This window comes from Anoplolepis gracilipes, chromosome 11 (genome assembly GCF_047496725.1).
Source record: "Anoplolepis gracilipes chromosome 11, ASM4749672v1, whole genome shotgun sequence".
NCBI classification, from domain to species: domain Eukaryota; kingdom Metazoa; phylum Arthropoda; class Insecta; order Hymenoptera; family Formicidae; genus Anoplolepis; species Anoplolepis gracilipes.
The window spans coordinates 9,813,036-9,838,003 of record NC_132980.1 but is presented as its reverse complement, the minus strand read 5'-3'; the positions used below and the strand labels follow the sequence as shown (position 1 = coordinate 9,838,003).

At 31.8% G+C, this 24,968-nt stretch overlaps 4 protein-coding genes across 9 annotated transcripts; 3 read left to right on the top strand and 1 right to left on the bottom strand.

Annotated features, from left to right (window-relative positions):
- Positions 1-151: 151 nt before the first annotated feature.
- LOC140670985 (uncharacterized) lies at positions 152-1,295 on the top strand. Its single transcript, XM_072901948.1, has 4 exons — positions 152-283; positions 441-631; positions 700-851; positions 933-1,295. The coding sequence occupies exons 1-4, from the start codon at positions 166-168 to the stop codon at positions 976-978; spliced, it is 507 nt and encodes a 168-aa protein (XP_072758049.1). The 5' UTR covers positions 152-165; the 3' UTR covers positions 979-1,295.
- Positions 1,296-1,789: 494 nt separating this feature from the next.
- LOC140671263 (uncharacterized) lies at positions 1,790-4,394 on the top strand. Its single transcript, XM_072902510.1, has 2 exons — positions 1,790-2,000; positions 2,290-4,394. The coding sequence occupies exons 1-2, from the start codon at positions 1,988-1,990 to the stop codon at positions 3,918-3,920; spliced, it is 1,644 nt and encodes a 547-aa protein (XP_072758611.1). The 5' UTR covers positions 1,790-1,987; the 3' UTR covers positions 3,921-4,394.
- A 114-nt stretch (positions 4,395-4,508) lies between these two features.
- Positions 4,509-21,408, bottom strand: Atp7 (copper-transporting ATPase 1). Of its 5 annotated transcripts, none has more exons than XM_072902503.1 (15): positions 21,004-21,408; positions 20,751-20,811; positions 20,519-20,579; positions 11,499-11,908; positions 10,926-11,197; positions 10,146-10,367; positions 9,703-9,932; positions 9,434-9,623; positions 9,127-9,360; positions 8,178-9,048; positions 7,513-8,099; positions 7,222-7,425; positions 6,924-7,144; positions 6,633-6,797; positions 4,509-5,155 (listed from the first exon to the last, which is right to left on the bottom strand). In XM_072902503.1, the coding sequence occupies exons 2-15, from the start codon at positions 20,803-20,805 to the stop codon at positions 5,023-5,025; spliced, it is 3,855 nt and encodes a 1,284-aa protein (XP_072758604.1). In that variant the 5' UTR covers positions 20,806-20,811; positions 21,004-21,408; the 3' UTR covers positions 4,509-5,022. The 5 variants fall into 5 exon arrangements, 4 of the variants coding, with proteins under 4 accessions (XP_072758604.1, XP_072758607.1, XP_072758605.1 ...); XR_012047703.1 differs by having other exon boundaries at positions 5,017-5,155; positions 6,016-6,797; XM_072902506.1 differs by lacking the exons at positions 20,519-20,579; positions 20,751-20,811; positions 21,004-21,408 and adding an exon at positions 19,208-20,146.
- Positions 21,409-21,825: 417 nt separating this feature from the next.
- Alg11 (ALG11 alpha-1,2-mannosyltransferase) lies at positions 21,826-24,911 on the top strand. 2 transcript variants are annotated; one of them, XM_072902511.1, is made up of 8 exons: positions 21,826-22,377; positions 22,810-23,049; positions 23,180-23,412; positions 23,509-23,726; positions 23,850-24,134; positions 24,214-24,473; positions 24,558-24,692; positions 24,763-24,911. In XM_072902511.1, the coding sequence occupies exons 1-8, from the start codon at positions 22,358-22,360 to the stop codon at positions 24,848-24,850; spliced, it is 1,479 nt and encodes a 492-aa protein (XP_072758612.1). In that variant the 5' UTR covers positions 21,826-22,357; the 3' UTR covers positions 24,851-24,911. The 2 variants fall into 2 exon arrangements, with proteins under 2 accessions (XP_072758612.1, XP_072758613.1); XM_072902512.1 differs by having other exon boundaries at positions 21,859-22,424.
- Positions 24,912-24,968: the final 57 nt, after the last annotated feature.

Genomic DNA, 24,968 nt, shown 5'->3' with positions numbered 1-24,968 from the left:
CGGAAACTACGTAGAATTTTTTCTCCAAATCTACTTATCGACACTGTTCAATGAAAATAAATCAGTTGTGTGATGTGTGAGAAGCACCGGGTGTTGTCTCTCGATATAAATACGAAATATCGCTGTGATATATGCTAATTAATTGGCTAAACGCTGGCTTTAAAAATGCCAAAGCGTCCTTGTCCCTTTGAAGCGGACCTGCTACCGCAGATAAAAATGCACGTGGGACAAAAACAGATGGACAACGGCGTGTCAAGAGACGAACGGATGAAGGTGGTGTACGGTAAGATCATGTTTATTTTGTCACGTGTGTTTTCTACAATTTTCAAAACTCTGCACGTCTTCCTTACATTTTTTTACTTTTATTTATATTAAAAAATTTACGCTAGTATTTTTTTTGTTGCGGTGCTTTAATATCTTATTCCTACTAAATTTTCTAGACAAAACTCTGACTCTGCTCAAGACTGGTGCACAGGCACTCTCGCACAAGTTGAACTCATCTATGCAAACGGATTCTATAGATCTACCTCCACTGCAACAACTGTCACCTAAATTAAAATCTAAATCCAATCTGAAACAGATGTTATTGACTGACAAATTGCAACTGAAAGTTAGCGATAAGATTATCAATGTAAGTTGCATATGACTACTGTAACTTGATCTGGCCTGTATGATTCTGTAACATTCATTTTCTTCTAGGATATTCAGAGAGATCTTTGTGGATGTTGTCGGCTAATAGATCAATCTACAATAAGCAAATGTCACTACTGTGATCAGATACTATGTTCTTCTTGTCTATCTGCATGTACTAGGTGTTCAGAAATGTTTTGTCAGAATTGTTCCCTACCTGTGTAAGTTATAAGCTACCATGCATGTGTTGCCAAAGCTTTAAATATGTATGATTTGTAAGTGTGAATTAATTTTTATTTCAGATATAACTATGAAGAGCAAATTATGTGCCTTAATTGCTACCAATAGCTGTCAATAATATAAAAAATATTTTTATGAAAAAATTTTTATAAATATCTGATACTTTTATAATTTTAATGTTTTCTTATTATAATTTTAATGTCTTTATTATAATTTTAATGTTTTTTTATTATAATTTTAAAGTTTTCTTATTATAATTTTAATGTTTTCTTATTATAATTTTGTATAAATGTATAAATTATTTATTTAAAACATGCTGTAATGTTAATAGTAAATAAGAGAATATGGAGAATTTTATAATTATTACATAACTTTTCTGCAAAAATTATGTTATATATAATAATAGTTGTATTAAGATATGAATCCATGGACATTGTTTTATATTTTAATTTATCTATAAAAGTTAATTTAAGTTATCTATAAAATATTTTTTTTATGTTATATATGTATATTTGAAAAGATTAATAAAAATGTAACATTAAGCATATTTGAAAAAAAAGCATATACTTCTATAATTGATTAACCTTTATTTCTAATATTTGAATCATATATATATATATATAAACAAATAATTTTTAAATAATATTGCCTTTCTGATGTAACAACGTGCACAATAAAATTAGAAAAGAAATAAAGCCTCTAATTGTTTTATATATTTCTTTTCTTTTCATGGAAAATACTTATTTTTCTAAACTAACAATAAGATAGTAAAAATCGAAGATATATATCCGAGTCGAAAGATTTATTAAATTAAAGAGAGCGCGTTTTTAATGTCCAATAAAATCAAGATTGTCCTCGGCGATTTTATTGGACAGCATATGCGCGCTGCGGCGCTGGCGCATTGTCTCCAAAGGAAAGAAAAATTTTAAATTTCTCCAATGATAAGGATATCGTGGTTTGATCGCATCAAAGACGAAAGACATTATTGGGTATTGGGTATTCGACAAAGGATTCGTTTCATCCAACAAAGGAAAATATTTTAGAAGATTTTTTCTACTCTGGAGTCACATGTTGTAAAATATATCGAAACGTCGTTATTCAATAAGTTTCGTCTATAATGGATAATCAAGGTACGTAATTATATCAGAAAATAAGGTCGAAAGTCTCACACATAAAGTAAATAAATCGCACAATTTTTTTGCTTCGTTTATGACTTTTTTATTGTTCTCGAATGGTAGAAATATTAAATCATATAAAGCTTTAGCCAAAAATTTTCCCGAATTAACTCAATAAATTGAGTAACGACTAGAATGCAACAAGTCCCTTGAAATGTTTTATTTAGATAATAATCTATTTTTTTCAATCACATCTTGCTGATTTTTAATATTATTAATAAATATGAAATAATTTTTATTCTAGACTTGATCACTGGTGAAGCCCCAAAAGGACTAGAAATAATCAAGCACAATTCAATGACGCAACCTGATGATGGCAATGGTAGTGATGATGTATATTTATCAAATTCCACAACTCTAGGAAATGAAGCTATTCAAAGTTGCAAGGATAAAGAGATATATTACGAAGAGAGATATGTTCCTGTTGAAAATGAAATATATAAACAAGATGAAGTTACAGACAAAATAGTGATAGATAAGGTGAGCACAGAAGTAACTGGTAAAAGAACCAGAAGAAGTAATCGTTTATTAGTAAATGAGAAGAAAGAAAATTTGAAGACAACTATCTGCGGCAAGGTACTAAAGCAGAAGAAGGTAACAAAGAAATCAAGTAAGATGGCAACAAACACGATATCAGATGAGATGTTAACGTTGTACAAGAAGTTTGAAGCTGAAAGATATGAAAAATCAATGTTACCATCATTTAGATATGCTCAGTCTAATAATGCTAACAACATGCTGCAACATATTCCGTATGGAATAGCAAAACCAGAGGAATCATATTACAATTACAATTCAAATAATAATAGAAACATGTTGCAGTATCTAGATTACAATAATTTGAGACCTGAAAATTTGAAACCACCAATGCTTACAAGTTCTAATCCTTGGTTATTTGTACCAAAAAGTGGTCAGAATTTTACATTGAATAATATTACTAATACGCAAAATCAAATAGGACAAACTAGCTTTATTAATGATAGACAATATAATACATACGCTGCTACTGATTACAACGTAAAACAAGAGGAAAATCCATACTTTCATTCTTCGATTAAATCTGCAGATTCTCATAAATTATTTAATATGGAAAACAAAGTTTTTCGATGTTCGTGCAACCTCTGTACAAGTCACAACATGCATACTAATGTCGAAATTTTTCCGAAAACGAACAATGCAATCCAAGGAATGGTCAATAACAGTAGTTTAAGCTACATTCCATCAGCTGCTTCTAATAATGTCTGGAACACCGCACTAGGATCATTCAATTACTTTCCTAATTATCAACCATTACAAGCAGATTATAATTTTAAAAGATTATTTTATAGTGGTTTTAATACAATGAACAATACAAACAATGGATACAACATGATGGCAAGGAAAAATCCAATGTCTCCGTTGAATAACTGGAACAGTCATATAAATCACTTAACAGTTCCATATAATAATAATAATACAAATGTTGTTCCGGACGTGTCTGTTCCATCTGAACCATTACCGTCGTCTTCTTTTTATACAGGCAATACTAGCACACAATTTAGTAACTATTATAACAAAGATCTTCTGGCGAAAGCGAATATGTCTGTAGATCAATACAAGGAAAGAGGTAGTTTCAATCCATCCACAATACCTACCTTTGAAAATTCATCATCTGCTTCGAATACACATGGATTAGATTCTGAGTCAACAAATATTTCATTGCAAAATAATATAACTAATCAACAATATAACAAATCCAACGAAAGTAACATAATGTATGATATTACAAATTTCGCTTCTGAAACAAATACAGCCAATGAATCTGAAGAATCTCCATCTTATATATATGTTAAGGAGATGGATAAAAATTGGTCATCAAACATATCTGATATCTAAAAAAATATTTTTTAATATTCACAAATTAGATTGACAATAGTATTTTTATATTATTTAGAGAGATGTGCTATACTAATTTGTAAGCATTTTTTTTAATACTATGTTTTTTATAAAGCTGCTTTAATTTTTTTTTTTCTTTTTCTTAAAAGATTTTCATATATTGATGTTTGAAGTTTTGATATATAGTATATGTATGTTTATCGCATGTATATGTTTTTAATTTTTATTTCAAAATGCTTATATTAATATGTACACAATAAAAGTTGTGTTAATAAGTTTTAGTTTATAATATATACACAAATTTGCATATCTTAAATATTTTAAGACGATGATACACAATATACATTAAGTGTTTAAAACAAGTATAAATAATATAAAAAATTCTGAAATTACATTCAAACATTGATGTAGTTATATTTAAGTCACATTAAATATATAATTTTATTTAATGTTTTATATTTAATGTGGTTTTTTTATTTAATGCAGGCAGTATAATTAACATTTTTTTATCATTTTAAATATTTACATTTTTAGTTTATTACAAATTGATTAAAAAACATTATAAGAAAAGAACATGTAGAATTAAAAACTAAATATGACAAATTCTATAATATACAATATATTTATATTATACCTCTTTTAATGTGTATAAAATATAATTTTCCTCTCCTATTTCCTCTTCCCTACTATTTGAATTAAGTACACCTGTATGCAATACGTATTGAAACTATAGTACTGATATAAGATTTGTATTTGTCAATTGTAGTAAAAAAGCAGTACTACTATAAGAGATTCATAATTAAACCATCATACATTCTTTTTTTACACTTAATACACAAAATCTATTTAAAGATGTATTAGTCAACCTATGCATGAACTTACAAAGCAACAAAGTCTTGTATCAGTTAATAATATTTCTGACAAATCTTATTTAAAAATCTGGCAGGTAACAATTGTCATAAGTATCAATAATAAAATTATTGACTATATAGTGTCAATTGTAAAAAACATGATGTTAAAAATATATGTTTTATTAATTTACTATGGAAGAGAGATAAGTCAATGGAAGAAACATGCTTATCATATTGTAGCCTTGCAAGATTCATACAGGAGTCATACCCATAGGATCTTTCACATTTTTATGATAATGTGAAAAATTCACAGCCAAATCAATCTCGTCTACTTCCTCACCAAGAAGATGACCTTCCGCATCGAGTTTTGACTTTCCAAATATTCTGTAAATAAATTTCATGATGCAAGAGTTTGATAACTATTATTATAGACAACTTTTACAGTTAATTGTTTCCTCTATTAGTTGATTAATAATGCTGCTTCACAGAAGTATTTTACAATAAATTAATAATTATAGGTCTTGTCACAGAAATATTATCATCTTCCAAATAGCTATATAGGCAGATGTGTTAGTATATGATATATATATATATATATATATATATATATATATATATATATATATATATCAATAATTATTTATTTATATATTTATCTTTCTCAATGGAAAAATAACGAAATTACACCTGAAACGTATAAAAGTAAAATATCTCACATGAGAAGCATAATTATATTTTAATAAGCACAGGCAAAAAGCAATTTATTATTACATAAATATCGATAATAAATAACTAGGATTAATTAGAAGCAATATATTTGAAAATGCACATAAGTATTTATTCGTATCTATACAATAAAGTTGCGAATTCATAACATATATAACAGTTTTCCAAATATTACAACAATCTATATATGTTTTATTCATTTAGATATAAAATACTATAACAAAATATATAAATATATCTAGTCTCTGTTAGATAATTTTTCTCGCATGACACAAACTTTTAATCTCAGTCTTGTATTCTATTGCAAATCCCAAACTAATATTTCCAGAGAACAATAAGCGAAATTTTTTTAGAAAAATATATTTGACAAATCGTTATTATGAGACCAACATTAATAGAAATATTTTTCTAAAGCAGTAATTTAATTTAATATATGATTACAATTGTCAGTTATTTATTTATTAATATATTAATTTTGTTTATTAGTCCATAAAAATTTAAAAAAAACTTGTACCAACCTTATTATCCAAGGTGGATAGTGATATGATTACAATTGTCAGTAATTTATTTATTTAGCCATTTATTAATTTGTTTATTAGTCCATAAAAATTAAAAAAAAAAATTTGTACTAACCTTATTATCCAAGGTAAATAGTGATATGCGAAGAAAAAAACCAATGCATCTCAACAAATATTTCTCAAGAAAAATATTTACATTACTTCATTCAATATCATTACAATAAGCAGGAGCTCATACATATACATGAAAATTTTCAAAAACACATTATCAATATGTAAATGTTGAAAATAGATGAAATAAAGAAGAATTAATAAGCTTATCATATGAACGCAATTTATGATTAAAATGATAAATTAAAATTAATATTCTAAACATATAATTATTGGTTAGTTACATTTGATTTATTAATTCCTCAATGATATTAATAATGTGCGAATGAGCAATAAGGAAGAGCGTGTAATATTGTCAAAGATAATTCTGGCATTGTACAAGATTGTATACTAAATAAATTAATTTCCATTTTATGCTATAATTAATTAGCTATATATACATGCGTTAAGCAATCGAGTTATTATCCCTTGAGCCGGCTGAGAGTAGTACATTCATTTGCGCATACCTGGACAATGTGGATGTCGATCTGTTCATAACTGGTGCGATCGAATCGTCTAATCCACGATGAAGTGATATCATGTCTAAATCGATCATTCGCGCTGTGGAGTGGGCGTGTATAGCTGCTAGGTATTCCGCAGTTTCCAACGTGGCTTTAGTTGGTTTCCTATAACTATAACAAAGAACCGATATGTATTGAAATATACTTGAATCGATTGTGAAATAGACAGTGCGATCACCAAAGAATTTCATTACAAATGTTTTAAATCTACAGTCAAAAACTCGGCGATGTACTTACAGTTTTAATAGCAAAGAACTTCCAACAACGGACACTGAACTTAAAGCCATGGCGGCGGAGGACATCCACGGTTGCAGGAAGAGGCCGATGGGACTAAATATTCCAGCAGCTACGGGAATGCCCAAAAGATTGTAGATACTGGCAAATAAAAAATTCAGTCTTATTCTGCAGACCGTCCTCCGTGATAGATCCAAACACGCGATTACATCCAGAAGATCGTTCTGCAATATAATATGACATTTTTTTTCGTGCGACAATTAATAGACGTATACTTTCGCTTATTGTATACGTGACTTACGCGCATGAGAACCACGTCGGCAGCTTCTACAGCAACGTCGGTGCCCGACGCGATTGCAATACCGACATCCGATTGAGCTAGAGCCGGACTGTCATTGACACCATCCCCCACCATGGCGACTCTTAAACCCTGATCCTGTAGTCGTTGAATTTTAGCCACCTTGTGAGAAGGTAACACTTCTGCAAAAACTCTGCTAATGCCAACCTGTATATTTTGGAGAAACAAAATACGTAGAGCAATAAATCTAACCGGAAATGAAATTTTATGTACGCAACAGAATCTTCTCCATACCTGTCTAGCGATTGAAGCTGCGGTTTTTCTGTTATCGCCTGTCAAAAGAATCACTTGCAGTCCCATTTTCTTCAAAGTGTAGACCGCGAGATGCGCCTCGGGCTTTACAGTGTCAGCGACGCTGATCATAGCGATGAGGACATTATTTACAGCGACTAAGACGGCAGTGTGTCCGAGATCTTCTTCGCTAACCATTCTTGCGTCAATCTCCTGTGGAATATTGATTGCGTTTCGGCGCATCCATTCCCGATTACCAATACAGACTTCATACATGTCGTCGGCGATGTTCCGATCGCCTTGCGAATCGGGATTTAATAGTAATTGCAAATCTAAATTTTGTCTTTCCCGTGTCGATTCGACGATTGGCACATTGTCAATAGGCACATTATTGAGATTGTACATCCCGGCCGGGGCATTGCTCGTCTGATTCACATAGTTGATAATTTTCTCAGACTTCAGCGCATCGGATAAAGCGGCGCTCAGGTGAGATACCTTACACTTGAGACCGCAACCAGCGACCGCTTGAAAATTCGTGCATTGCCCAGTAGCACCCGATCCGATCGTATCTTTCACATAGCGTACGATTGCTTAACAAAGAAAAAAATAATTTTGATTCAAAACGTAATTCAACGTGATTCAACGTACACAAAAAATGTGATATTTACCTGACGCAATAGGATGTTCGCTGTTTATTTCCGCTGTACCGACGATCAGTAGCAACTTTGTCAACGAGCAGATCTTCTCGTCCACAAACAAACCGATCTTGGTGACCATTGGCACACCGTGAGTTAATGTTCCTGTTTTGTCGAAAACGATGCATTTAACTTTGTGCGCATTTTCCAAAGGTTCAGCACCCTTGATCAGAATACCGTTCAGCGCACCCACCCCTGTGCCGACCATAACCGCGGTTGGTGTGGCTAAGCCGAGTGCGCAAGGACAAGCAATGGCGAGCACCGCTAGGGCACTTCGAAAAGCATACTGAAATATGATCTCTTCACGATTCATGCCGTGCTTATTGATCTGATCATTGTGTAACATGGGCAGCTGCTCGACGTTCATATAGCCAATGATGATCCAGATTATTAGTGTCACTATGGAGACTGCTATAACCACAGGTATAAAATAGCCAGCTATTTTGTCTGCCAACTGTTGGATCGGCGCCTTGTTCGTCTGCGCCTCCTCTACTAAGCGAACAATCTGCGCCAACGTCGTGTGTTCGCCCGTGTGCGTGGCTGTGATTAGTAACGGTCCATTTTGATTGATCGAACCGCCGATTACCACCGAACCCTTTTTCTTCGGTACCGGCATACTCTCGCCTGTAATCAGACTCTCGTCGCAGGTTGACTGACCGGACAACACGCGGCCGTCGACAGGCACTTTGGCACCCTGAACCACTTTCAACACATCATTGCGTTGCACTAGATCGATGCTTATTAAACGTTCGGATAGTATTTCGTTATTCGGACCCAACGTGACTAATACTGCATCCGTGGCTTTCAAAGATAACAACTTCGAGAGAGCTTCAGACGTTTTCCCCTAAAAGCAAAATGTATTTTTAATATCTTGTATGTTTCTTTACAGAAGTGATTTATTGAATCATTGTTGAAAAGATACTTTTGCCACATGCTCGAGCCATCTTCCTAGACTGATGAAAACTAGTAGCATCGGCGGGGTATCAAAGAACGTTTGTGGACTGACATTCTCTTGCATTATCATAGCGGCAGTTAGGACAGCGACAGAATAAATGTAGGAGATCGTAGTGGTCATTGAGATCAAGACATCCATGTTGGTCGTGCCGTGTTTCAAGGCTTTATAGGCTTGCACGTAGAAATGCCAGCCACCAAAAAACTGCAGAAAGTAATGTAGAAATGGTTAATCTGAACATATAGTGGCTTAGAGAGATAAATGTTTCATTGCATACTTGCACTGGTGTAGAGAACACGAAGAGTATTAGATTTTCCCAAGAGAGACCAGGTACTATGCAACACATTTCTTCGTGCGTCTTGTTGCCGATGGACATGATTAACATGAAGTACGTCATCGCTATCATGCACGGAACTCCGAAGATCAATGATACCAAGAACGCTGTTCGCCATTTGCTTATCTCTTCTCTGCAATACAAAAAACAATAATTCCAACAAATTCGTATCCTACAGAGGGATAATTAAGTGCAGAAAAAATTAAACTTACTTTTGGTCCAAATAGTCTCTATTTTCCTTATCTCGGTTGCTAAACAAACTGGCCGTGAAGCCTAATTTATTAATACTTTCGACGATATCCCTGACACCAATCTTTTCCGCATCGTACTTAAATTTTCCTCGTTGAGTCGCGAGGGCGACCACTGCTGATCGTATACCGGGCAACTTCTTCACGGTTGATTCTATTTTATTTACGCACGATGCACACGTCATACCTAAGATCTGAAATTATTTTCATCAAAAATATGCAAACGTTCTTCCATTAACTATATACATATTTTTTCAAGTAATTATAAATTTCTGAAAATCTTTTTTTTTTATATTAATGTAAATATATTCAAAAATAATATCGTAAGTGAGACAATTTATCTTAAAACAATAATATATTTTCAATATATATTAATTCTATTAATCTAAACTTATAAGTCATCTTACTTTTAATTCAATCTCGCCTTCTCCAGTCCCTGATTCTTCGATTAAAGTCGTAGGGAAGCCCAATTCCGTTATACTGGAAGCAATGTCTACCGCTCTTATTTTATCGGGATCATACGTGATCTCCGCCTTAGCGGCCATTAATGCTACCAATATGTTGTTTACGCCGTATAATTTTGTACAGTGCTTTTCTATCGCGGCGACACAGGAAGCGCAAGTCATACCCTTTAACCGACAAATGAAATCATCATCCGTACCGTTAACACAAGGCGCTATATTGTTATATGAAGAGTTTAAATAAATAAATTTAAACAAAACGAATGAGAGGATCTGTGAGAATAACAAGTTAAAGGATAATAGACAAATAGAAGCCAAGCTTTGTAATTAGTGAGCATATAATCATATAATATAAAGGAAAAATTAAACACTCTTAAAATCTAGAGTTAAAACAGGCGCATAAAATTCTAATTCATAATAAAATGCGAATGTTTCGGCCAATCTTTTTGGCTCTCTTCAACGCAAACATAAATAAAATAATACATTACTAATATCGCAGAAAGTTCATAGTTTAAGTGATAACATGGAATAACTGTGGTATTGTATTGTTAAGATTAGACCATTACTTATTCTCAGGAATAATAATATCTATTTTAACTCTAGATTTTAAGAGTTTAATTTTGACTTTATATTAAATGATTATATGCTTAATTACAGAGTTTGGCTCCTATTTACCTATTATCCCTTAGGTTGTTAATAAATTTAAAATCTAAAAGTATAACGTACTGTTATATGTAAGAAACATTTTGACAATTGTCCTTTGATGTCACCGGCGCCGTTCGCTTGTATAGATTCCATGTTTTTGTTATTATTGACAATTGTGTGCAATCTCGCAGTCTTATTATCCATTTCTTTCACATATGCAGTGAAGCCCATGTCTTCTATGTACGCTGCTATCTGATCGGCCGTTACATCGTTATTGTTGTAAGTTACCTTGGCTTCCTTATTTTCCAGGCTAACATTAACATCCTTTATACCAGACTTTTCGGATAGAACACCTATAGAATATATAAAACATCTGTAGAAAATGTGGAGTCTACAACACGTATAATCTACGGATATAAAATTTAAAGCTTAAAATTAAAAACTTTGCAAAGTTTCAAACAGATTTAACAACTTTTGCTTACACAGATATAAACAAAGCATTTCTTTCCAACAAAAACAAGGAAATTTTAAATGTAATAAATCAAAATAAAGTTTTAGATTTTTCCCATACTCTATAATATAATCATATTGGTGAACTATGAATGAATTTTATTTGTATCCGGATTTATTTCTATATTTTATATATCGACTCACTAGTGATGTTCTTAACGCACGACGAACACGTCATTCCGTCCACGTGTATGTTACAGATCCTGCTGACAGGTTCTATGGAGATGAGGGTATTCACACTTTCGTTCTTCACGACGTCATTGGATATCGGCAGACTGGCGGTGAATCCCATGTCCTCGATCGCATCTGCCAATTCTCGTGGGGTCGTCTCGTGTATTTTGTACTCGATGTAGCCGGCCATCTCCTCCAGGACTACCCTGATACTGACGACATCCGGTCGCTCGCCGATCATTCCCTCGATGTTCCTCACGCAACTCTGGCAGGTCATGCCCTGGATACCGATTTTAACCGCACTGGTTTCATCCGTGGCTCGTTCGCGAGGCACTCGCACCAGATGCGTCGTACCCTCGTAGTCTGTGTCGTCATCGTCATCCCTTTAAACATTTTTACAGACAATTCAGGTTCATTCGAGCTCTTCCGATATTTCAATAAGAACAGAAAACGCGTTCAACCTTAATATTACTTTCACGACATCTCGTAATTAAAATACATGCAATATAATATGAGAAATAATAAAAATAATAAAAATGCCAATTAATATAACAATAAGTTTCATCTATATTTTTACACAGAAATATTTTTGAAGACAAATTGTCCTAAGATTTGTTTATTCTCCTAAGAATAAAATTTTACTGCTTTAATAAATTAATTGTACAACGTAAAAAGATAAAGTGCACACATCTTATCTTTAATTCATATTAAAAAGACCGGATACACAAGAATATAGTTTAGAGTTTATCGACTTCATATTGATAAACTGTATGCATCGAGGCAGTGATAAGACATTTTCTATATTCAGATATTTTCTAGTAACATGTTTCATGATTATATCTTATTATTAATAAAACAATAGAACAACTGGAGGATTTATAAATTGTTACGATGATTTCGCAGTACTTCAAAGTAGCAGTACAGTAAATAAAATATTACAGTTTATTTCTCTCTCATAAATTTACATTTAACGTGACAAGTTAAATAGAAAAGTATCATATTCGTGTCGCGAATAAAGAGCGTCGTAAATAAAAATATATTTATATATACATATATTTGATAAAGGACCTACAAATTTATGATACGCTATTAATTAACATCATAAAATTTTAATAGTCACCGCGTGATAGTATATCATAATCAAGACACGGAAGACGATTTATTATTGACTTTGTCAATAATTTTTGCCTTTTTATCCGTAATCCACAACTCACAGATAACGACGATAAGTATATTATAAAAGCATATTTTTACAAACTTCATTTAACATTCCTTATGTATTATATATGCAAACAATAGATAAGCTAAAACGGCAAATAAAGTAAAATACAGCAAAAAAGCTGTTCTGATATAATTTATTCATTCACATTTCTTTTCTTGATAAAGTTTAATGTTTCTTTCAGACACATTTTATGTAATTACGCACTTTCCAAAGTTTCAACACACCGTTATCTTATATTAATACTGAAGATATAAGAAAATGCATTTCAAAAGCGTTAACTAAAATTATGGATCTGTTCGATTTTCTACTCTTTTCTCAATTCTAAGACAGAAAGTTATTTGAAACCATAGATTTTTGTTTAATTTAAATTTTACGAAAATAATATGGACACCAAGGCCTTCTAAAATATAAAATATTGCAATATAAGCACACCAATTGAAATTTTTGCACGAAGCTTACCAAGAATCGATGGCACCATAAGATTTGTTAAGAAGAGGCCGTTTGTCCTCTTCTTTCATCATTTAAAAGATTAAAATATCTCAATCAACACTATCGAAAACTATTACGCAGCTTTTTATTTCGATTCAGACTCTTCAAAGTTATTTCTTTCTTATCAATTGAATGTAATATAGATAAGAACGAAATTGCTTTGTGAACGAAATATAGATAAGCACAGAAATGTTTTTCTGAACAAAGTTAATTTTTAAAAATAATGTAAAAGTATAATTAGCGTAGCCAATTATAGCCGATTAATAAATGATAAATTGTAATCAATTTTCCAAAAAAGATATTAAAATCCGAAATTTTATTAATTTTTGGAAATATTCTCTCTGGAAAGATAATTATATCTTGAGAAATTTGTATTTAGACGATATTATCGCGAAGAATAAGTTTTTAGCGAATTAGTAATGCAAATACCATGTGTTGCAATAGATAAAATCGATTTGGTTAACAATTGTTGAAAAAACACGAGAGTTTCCGTTCGAAATGCTCGAAGGACATTCTAATTCATCGTTGCGATAAAAATCGCAATATCGAATCGCGATTTTAATTACTGTTGAAGATCAAGCCAGATTGCTCGTCAATCGTCTTTTAAAAACTTTATTACGTCAAACTATTATTGTTCATTTACTTGGAAAAATTATGCGTAAAGAAAACAACGTAATTAATCTCTTGTACGATGTGTTGCGTAAAAAAAATGTGTTCTCTCGTTGATTACGATTTTTATGATCGAGCGAATCTCCTTTCTAAAAGGAGGCCTTCACAACAACGGTGGGGTAGACACGACACCAAAATGCACACAATACTCTTGATGATATCACCGAACGACTGATAATTCCTTCAGTAATCACTATCCCACGGTCAACTGCTCACGGTTCGCTTTTTGCTCACGGCACTTCTTTTTCCGAAGATATAAGAAAGTCAAATAATCGAGCTGATACGCCATTATCCTACACTGAAGTAAAGCGAAGCTCTTCGGACGATTTTGCCAAATGCTAATACTAACGCAAAAAGTACTTATTTATTATAATATATAAGCTCGTGGTAAATATATCTTGCGTATACACAGGTCACATCATTTTGCGAGGCACACGAGGAGATTGTTCGATGAAGGAGCAAATACTTTTAGTTCCACGGATGTCACCCATCAGAGGACAATGAGAACCGGATTAATTTTGCCGCTATCGAGGAATTAAATTCCATTCAACATTTTTCTCTTATACCAGTCTCAAGCATTTTCTCTCTTCGATTTTTATTGAATATCTATATCGACTCATGTGTCATTACATGAGTCCTTTATACATACAATATATTTATATTGTACGTATATATTATATTATTATTACGTATCTATTACGTATATTATTATTATATTGTTTACATATATGCACTCAAAAAAATGATCGTGCAACTTCAAGAAAAATTTTCTGGGTGTAAAAAATTAACTGAAACAGATTAATTATTAGCAAATACTGTGATACTGCATATATTTTGCACTTATCAATTTAAATGACAGAGACAGAATTTATATCTGTACTATTAGTGTAATTTAGACAGAACATTTTTCTGTGGTGTCTATTTTGTTAAGGATAATTATATTTGTGATTAATATTTTTGGCAATGGGATCTAAATTTTCTAGAAGTATTGCTAGAATATTGCTACTATAAATTCTATACGTGACAAACAATATTCTAACAGATACAAAAAGTAGCGATAAATTTTAATTGAGACATCTAGAAATCTATCTACATCAGCAAAATATTTTTTTGAATGTGTGCTTCTCGATTTACAGGATGTTTTACAAAATTATTCAGCATTTGTATGATAGATAATATATACACAATACTGAGTAAAAAAATTTTAGTTAAACAACTCGAAAATTTAATTGTTTCAGTGATGTAAATAATTTTGTATAACTATGACTGCCTTCTATGTGTTTCAATGTTTATAAACTCATGTTCTGAATGTCCTCATTCAGATTCTATACTTTAGAAATATTTCACTGATAAAATCGTTCAGTTGTAGAATGCATATAATGTAGCTGTATAATCGCTGGTTGAATGACAATTGAACGACAATAAGACTTTGTCAGTATTGTGTGTACTATTTATCATATAAATGCTGAATAATTTTTTTAAACACTCTGTATAAGTGCTCTCGTGTGATAATATATATTTAAATTAAAATAAAATCAAATAATTCTGCAGTATTATTCATAATTATTATCAAGCATAGATTTTTTATAATTTGAACGACGAATAAATCATTTGTAATTATGTAATATAGCAGTATTACATTATTTATTGCATAATAATATTCCTTGATAAATCTTTATGATTTGTATAATAAATAAATTCGAAAAATAAGGACTATGTTATTTCCGAGAGGTTGGTCACTGAGGTAATTTTTGTACAAGGGCTAGATAATTCAGCGGCAATCCCAGCAAAATTTTGGGTAATCCAAGGTTATTTTTGGTAAATCTAAATAATCTTTAGCGTTAAAATAATTTAAAGTAAAATTTCTTTTTCAAAATTTATTTTTAATTTGAGATACTATTAGGTAATCTTAAATAATCCGAGGTATAATTTAAGAGTAATCCGTATCAAAAGGTAATTTTTGTACATTATAACTGTTAGTGACCAACCTCTCGGTTATTTCTTTTCGTCGCACCAAGTCGTACATACAAGTATATCGTTATTTTGTACATAAAAAAAATTATAGTAAAATTACAATATTTTTATAATTTGTGGAACATGATAAAATCTAAGAAGTCACACAAAATGTTTACTCAATAATATTAATTACACATTATATTAATATACATACTAGATTTTATAAAGAAATACTATAATTATTTAAATATTTTAATGCACAAACAAAAGTATAATGATAACAAACAATACAAATAGTATAGAGTATAATTTTTAATGTAATAAACATTCTCATGTCGTTATATTTACAATAAATGTTATAAAAGAGAATGTATTTTTCATGTAATTTGTAATATAAAATTTTTTCCGTATAGATGTGCAATTCGTTAACCGTTAAACAATACATCTTATCACGACGGAATCGCAAACATAAAAAACTACATAGAATGCATGTGCGATAAATCGAGCATTATCAAAAGAGTCAGCGATTATGGTATATCTAGGTAGCAAAGGCACTCGGTCGATTTTGCATTACAAAATATTGCAAAAAAAATTTGATTTTTAATATACAATTCTAAGTGTCTAAATATATCTTTATATACAAGCAAGTCATACAGAACTGCCGGAACTAAATTTTAAGTGTGAAAGTCACTTTAATTGAAGGAAAAGGCCTTCACGCTTTCTGCTCGTGATAAACTTTCATCTGGCAAACTTGACGCATATATCTACGCGTATCTACGCATTTATCACGCATGGAATAGAATGTACAAAAGGAACTAATAATCGTTTCATTTGTTTGTATCAAAATATGTCCATGATATATTTAAAGATTCACAAAGATTTCCTTTAAAGATTCTCCTGAGAAAATATGTAGTAAAATGAAAAAAATCAACGAAATGTTAACTTTTCGAAGTCAGCTTTAAAAGAGATTTAATACATTTTACTCTTAAAAATAACAATACTGACCCAAGCAACTTAATATTTTCGCGCGTCGTAGAAATATCCATCAGATCGTTATACGTCAGCTTCACCCGATGGACCAATGGACCCCTGAACTTGGTCATCTCGCGTCAGAATAAACAGAGCAATTTTATTCTCGTCACACGAATTCGCGATATTGCAGATTTAATCACATTACGTTACTCGAGTCATAATATTCCTTTCGAATATTCTCGAAGCTCTGTTATCTTAAAAAAACTATCTTGGAAAACTAATATCACATAATTATAAAAAGAGATAACGAACAGGAACCTCATGCGGCCACAAGCCAAGTGATAATTTGTTCTATTTCTTCGTGAGCTTAAAAAGATCCGACAACCAAGCTTACTTTCAAATTCTCAAATTAATTATCATTATCACGAACAATGTTGTAATACTTTAATATTCATTCACACACACGAGTAACACTGTGCCTATCGTATTTTCTTTTAAGAAATACTAATAAGATATATATACACATTATTATTATATTAAAAAAACATTTAAAGTTTCAAGAAGCACGTAACACATGGCAAAATCACCGCAGCACGTTATATGAAAAATGATACACGTTTAACGAGTATAAGGAAGGCGAGAGTGAATATTTGGAGAACTAAGTATGGACTCGACTACCTGATATAAAATCGACTACTGAAGACTTAGACTACTACTTGAGTATAACACGAATGAGAGAGAAAGGCGTGCTCTAGGTCGCAATGCCTTCCGTGAGATTAAACGGAGCTGTTTACTATGCATGATGAAAAGACAGAGAGAAAAAAAAGTCCATATTTCTGACGCAAAGCAGCTTGATATTCTCTGATATTAAATTTAGAAATAAAATAAAAATGCATCACATGATGCTGACCTTATATCTGAAACGTAATTAAATTCCGGAACTAAATGTAATCATAATTTTATTATTTATTTTGTGTGACTTCTTAGATTTTAAAAAACTGTTAAGAATAGCTCTTTTATAAATAATAATATTTCAAACATTAAGTGCTGTAGAGAGCAAGAACGAAAAACAAAATAAAAAGAAATAAAATAATATTAAACTAATATAATTCAATAAGCATAATTCCACATATTACGTTAAGAGCAACATGTTTACTGCGTTCCGTTTTTTTAAATTATTTGTATTTTTATATTTCATTACGATTACATTACTGCGCTGAAGGAGGCTCAAACAGGAGCTCGAAACGTTCGCTATCTCCTTGTTATTCTTAACGTTTCAACTATTAATTTGATACGTTGTTTTGTACTAACTTAGTCCATATATGAAATTATGCTTATTGAATTATATTAGTTTAATATTATTTTATTTCTTTTTATTTTGTTTTTCATCCTTGCTCTCTACAGCATTTAATGTTTGAAATATTCTTAGATTTTATTATGTTCCACAAATTATAAAAATATTGTAATATGTATATTATTTTATATTTTATTCTAATATCCTAATTAGATGTAATAAAAGTACTAATAAGCTATTTTGAGAATTAATGTCTAATTGCAGACCTATAATGTTGTGAAGTAAAAATATCTATAATATTGTTTGTAAAATATCTTTACTTAATGAGAATATAATTTATAGATAGTTAATTTTTAATTGAATTCCCTTAAATTGTTGTATTCTAAAATAATTATAATTATAAGAAATTTTAGTTATTTTAATAAAGATTGATTATAAGAATTCATAAATAATACATCTATCACAATTGCTTAAAGTGTTTTCAGATAAGTATATAATATGTTTACAAGTAGAATTAAAAAGATTAAATATACTTTTTTCCCCAAAAAATATCCAAGAAATTTAGCTACAAATTATTCGATTAATTTGGAGTTAATAATAATATTTCCTGCTGTAAATTTTATTCGTTGTACAATCTTAATTTTTAATATTATGTTTAATAATCTAATATCTGTCTCATTTTTGAATATAAACAATATTACGCTGCTTCTACTGTTCACGTATACAATCTCTCTTAATAGCCATTAAAACGCGTGAATCAAGAACATCATTTAATTTATCGTCGCAATTGCTGTTTATCTCGAGACACCAAGAATGCTACGTACTCGTGTTTTAAGTGTTTACAGTGAGAATGGTTGCGAGGATTAACTCAATTTTGATGACCATAATATCTTTCGAACTATATCTCTTAACCAACTTGATTATCACCAATGATGAATCTTTAAATGGAAAATACGTCGGCTGCAAACGACAGGAAATAATAATAGAAAACTAATGACGCAAATAAACGTGTGACTCATATATTCATGAATGTAGAAATATTCCTAGACAATCTGAAATAATCCGATAATAGCGACTTACCCAGGTGTCTCAATTAACACATTGTATTTCCACGTATCCTTAGACTTTCGTGTCATTTCGTGTCACGTCACTAAAAAAAATTTCCCTGAATTTCCTCGAATATATCGCGTGTTTGAATTTAACCGAATTTTTTTTCTCTTGTATCCGCGATGGTTTCTCTTTCTATAATTTATCACGTTTCCTCGAAACGAGACGCGGTTGATTAAAACATATTGAAACTATCAGGATACATTTCACACAACTTATTACGAATTCAATTATGCACAATGTTGCACCAAACGACTCGGTGCACGCGATAACGCGAAAAAGAAGCACACAAAGCACCTGTTAATACATCCAGATTAGATTCTCCAAGCGGATTCGACGATCTATAAGACCGCAATTTCGATATATGATCGGTGATCTGGTTACAAAATGACAGGAATGTCTCGTAACTATTATTAAACAGTTATTAAACTGTTATTAAACAGTATCGTGTTCTTGTACGGTTGTGTGCTTATTCTATGTAAATCGTGCGCGCAATAAAAGAATTCTATTACGATCGAAAGATCAAATGGATCATGTCAGTAATCGTTGCAATTTTATTCATATAATTATGCGATTTATCTTTAACAAATGAGTTAAATAATTTTTCTCACGCGCGGAAAAGATTGAAGTTTACCGAAAAAAATCGAGCACTTTGCCTAACTTTACTCGACGAGGAACTACGCAGCCTGACGTTTAACAAGGCATTTTTTTAACTGATACTAAAAGAATACGTGAGTAGATGTACAAGGTAAACTTTAGACCTTGTTCGGCATATTAGTTTATTTTCGAACGCGATAAAATGTAAAGTAGTTAACACGACTACTTTGTTTCGTACTAAACGATATTAAAATATAATTAATGAAGTTCTCGATAAAGCCGAATGCGATCAACTAACTCGTTTTTGTATGCAAATGAATCATATAAATGATACCAGCTGACACAGTGGTTTATATAGCGAGAAGTATTAGCAGATAAGATAAAATCGAATAACAGAATTCCATGGAGATCTTTTTCCATATTGCAAGGATATACCTTTTATGCAACGATATTTTCAATTGATTCAGACATTAAAAATTAAAATCAATGCCACAATCTCTATGCATGACTTACTGGCAACACTCAAGGTTTGTCACAAGGATTTTAAATTATGTTAAATCAATTGGAACATCTTTTTTTTCCAGAGAAATATACTCGCCTCAATTTGTTTTTTCTTCCTTTTAAATCAAGATAAATGTACAAAAAAAAAAAAATTATGCCTTTATATAGAAAATGTATCTTACTCACTTTTTCTTCATAAATGTGCTTTCAGATTTGTTATTTCCAGCATCATTCCTCTCATCTGTAACTGTAAAAATATAATGATATATTATGAATTCTCTTAACAATTTTCTAAATACTAAATTTCATCAGTTGTACGCTTTCTTATCAATATAAAAACTCTTCAAAGCTCTTTCCATGTATAATTTACAGAAAGTAAAATTATTTATCTTATGGTAAACTCAGTTTCTTCACTCACCTCTATCTACGTGGTTCACAGTCCCCTGACATTCCTCTACCTTCGTCGTGTCCATTCTCCTCTGTAATCAGCCAAAGCACAAAGATGTTAGAGCGAATCATATCAACCAACTGTCTATTCAGTGTTCACGCATCGCACGCATTAAACATAAAGGCCTGTTAATCACACACAACGCATCATCAAAGAAACAGATACACAAGTGTGTCTTTCACATCTACTTCGGAGTGCACAGCATTCAAGCTCACACACGTACCGTTCAACATACGCGTTGTCCTCCTGCGATTCTTCATATGGAAGGGTTATAACCTAAAGGCGTCGCCTGTCTGAAACTCGATCATGGATGATTTTCGCAGCGAAGGAACATCACGCATCGCTCTCTCGAAGGGGGAGGCGGATTTATCGCGCGGAGAGATTGCTCTGAGGAATTCGCAGAGAACGTGCGTTGTGTCAGACGACTCCGAAATCACGCGACACGACACGAACACGGGACGGGAAGAAGCGAGACGCAAGTCGCGACGCGTGCAAAAAATGCTCGCTCCTGTCAATTCGCCGCGCGATCCCACGTGATCTGCGGTCGACGATCGACCGTCATCGAAACAGACGAGACAGACGCACAGCTGATAAGCATTAGCAATGCTAGATTCTGCGTACGGTAACACAATGTGAACATGGCTACGGGCTACGCATACGCTGTGCGTGTGCGTGGTACGCCTGCGCAACACATGCGCGCATCATGCTTGACGTTTGACATATGTCACCCCGAGCGCCGAATTTGGTATCACTGCGCGTATGCAATTTTTATTGTATATTATTATTAAGCATATGTCTGATAATATATTATTTAATTTTAATCTCGTAAAATAGAATTACAAGTCGTTGCAAATAATTAGAGTATATTCAGAAATCAATAATTTGAGCAAAAAGTCTTTGTTTTTTTGCTGGCCTAATTGTAATCAATTAAATGTTACAGGATAATAAATTAATGTTAAAAAAATATAAATGTAATAAATAAATTAAATGTCAACTTCGCGCTGACATATTCCATAACAATTATAATTAATTTATCATCCACGTGTGTTCGATAAAATTGATGACACATATAAGGAAAGAAAATTATTAAGATTCATCAAAAGTTACATATTTTTGCGTCTTCTTGCATATATCTCTCGCTTTATATTTTATTATATTTTAATTTTTTTCTTATACTTTTCATACTTTAATTGATCAAAGTATTATTGTCAACTGTAGTAAACACGTGTAATGAAAATAATCGATCGATATAACTTTGTATGCAATTGCGCGATCGTAAGTAAAAAGAAAATAGATCTCAAGAGTGTTGATCCTCGAGAAAAAAATCATAGTTCTTATCTGGATGTTGCAAATTAATATTTACCTACGACATATATCGACTTATATCAACTCTCCTACGAAAGGAACGGATATTCTCGATTTTATGAGGTTAATTCTCGTGTGAATGCGAGGTTAGATCACTCGCTCTCACAACTCACAACCCACAAGATGGTTCGTGGTGATTAGACTCAAGAATCCACAGTTACACGTCGACAAATGCGATTATTCTATGTGCAAATCTACGAGCGACTGCAAGCATGATCCTTTACTCTTTAACGTAAGGACACCGTGTTAAAACAGCTCGTTAGTGCGATCCTCTGCATGGTGTGTAATTGCAAATTAGGTTCTCTTTTAGTGTTAAAATAATTGCTCCTAATCTATAATCTAGTTTTATTTCTTTACTTCTCTCTCATTAGATTAATTAGCTTTTTCTCTTAGATTATAAAATTACTCTGTGATTTTTGAAGAATCATAAAATTAGTATTATATATAATTGCTACATAATTTAATTAGTTTATAGTTTTATTTATTATTAAACTCGCTTATTATAGCAATTATATAGCAATATATTGTAATTAATATTAGAATATATATTGCTATTATATAGCAAGATATAATCTAATATTAATTATAATATATGTAGAGATGTACATTATATTACATTAAAATATATCTATTGAAAAGATATTTATAAAATTTACCATTATAGGACATCTGTCATCTTATCCTGTTTATCCATAAATATGTTGTTAATAGTAGCAGTGTGTAAGCTACTCTGTATACTTGTTCTTTTGCCAATTTTATTGGTAAAATGGAGAAAGTTTTACTCAAAGAAGCGAGAGGAGAGACAACAGAGAGGCACAGTCGTAGGAATCTTTCATCCATATTGCAATGCAGGTGGAGGAGGCGAAAGAGTGCTTTGGGCTGCGGTTCAAGCTATACAAAATAAGTATGTATCTCAGTATAATTTTTAGTATCCAATATTAAAAAATGTACAATCTGCTAAATTCAAAATTTATTTATACCATTATTAACTATTATACTTTTTATTATTACTTACACATTGAATGTTTCTCCAGATATCCTGATGTACATATAGTTATATATACTGGTGATCTTGATGCTGATCCTGAAAAGATTCTTAGCAGAACTGAAAAGACTTTCAATGTAAAATTACGTCCAAACATTGAATTTGTCTATCTGCATAGACGAAAATGGGTGGAAGCTTCCATGTATCCTTATTTTACATTGTTGGGACAAAGTCTAGGATCTATCTGGTTGGGCATCGAGGCGTTGAACAGTGTTCCACCAGGTGACATAACAAATTATTTGATATATTCACAATGCTCTACATAACTATATGATTTCTATATTAAACACAAGATACATAAAAATACACAAATTGCAGATATATACATCGACACAATGGGTTATGCGTTTACATATCCTTTATTTAAATATATCGGTGGTTGCCGAGTTGGATCGTACACACACTATCCCACTATTTCGACTGATATGTTAAAGTACGTCTACAGAAGGATCACTGCGCATAACAATCGACGAATCATTGCCAGAAATCCATTTCTCTCGGGGGCAAAGATTCTTTACTACAAATTATTTGCACATGTAAATATATATACTTATAATTATTACAATATATTATTAGAGATATAAAATTTGATCAATTATTTTATGAAAAGAAAAAGATATGTCGTCTTCAAACAATTATTTGATGTTAGATTATTGCAGTTGTATGGATTAGTTGGTAGTTGCGCCGAAACCATAATGGTGAATTCCTCGTGGACTGAAGATCATATCAACTCTATCTGGAAATGTCCATTAAAGACACATCGAGTGTATCCTCCGTGCAACGTGGAGCACCTGGTCAAATTGCCGTTTCTTAGTGACGAGGAAAAAGGCGGCTATATACGTATAGTGGCACTCGCACAATTCAGACCCGAAAAGAATCATCCACTCATGTTGAGGGCCATGTTCGAACTGAGATCGATTCTTAAGGAGGAAATCTGGGAAAAGGTAAGCTAATGGTTTAGAGAAGCTTTAAGAAGAGACAAAAAATGTTTATCATAAAATTAATTATGTATACATTATTTAGGTTAAATTAATCTGTATCGGTTCCTGTCGAGACGCAGAGGATGAAGCACGTGTCAAGGATATGCAAGATTTGGCTAAACACTTGGCTTTAGATGAGAATGTCGAGTTCAAATTGAATATACCATTCTCGGAACTCGTATCAGAGCTGCAACGAGGAACAATCGGTCTGCACACAATGTGGAACGAACACTTTGGTATCAGTGTTGTAGAATGTATGGCCACAGGATTGATTATGGTAGCTCATGCTTCTGGTGGACCGAGGTATGTACTAGGAACAACTTTGTAAAAGATTATTAAAATTAACAAAAAATTATTTTCTGACTAAAAACTGTTTCACAATTCTAGAGCAGACATCATAGAAACGCAAGCAGGTAGCGTGACTGGTTTCTTGGCAGAAGACGAAGTAGAATATGCAAAAGTACTAGCATACATAATACATATGCATCAGGATGAAAGAGATGCTATTAGAATTGCTGCGAGGTATATATATTCGTAATTATTTAACATTAAAATAACGTGAAAAAAATTCCATCAATTCTCTTCTTTTCAGATCATCTGTAAATCGATTCTCGTGTCAGCTCTTTGAAAAGGAATTCCTACGAGCAGTCGAGCCGTTTTTTCGAGCGAAGCAAGAGTAATTTCGTTGCCTTATAATTTTTCTAAAATGGTAATGTAATAGGAAATAAATAAATATGGATATGTGCGTGTGAGTGACTCATTTCAAGATTAGAATGCACATTTTTAATACATGTTACA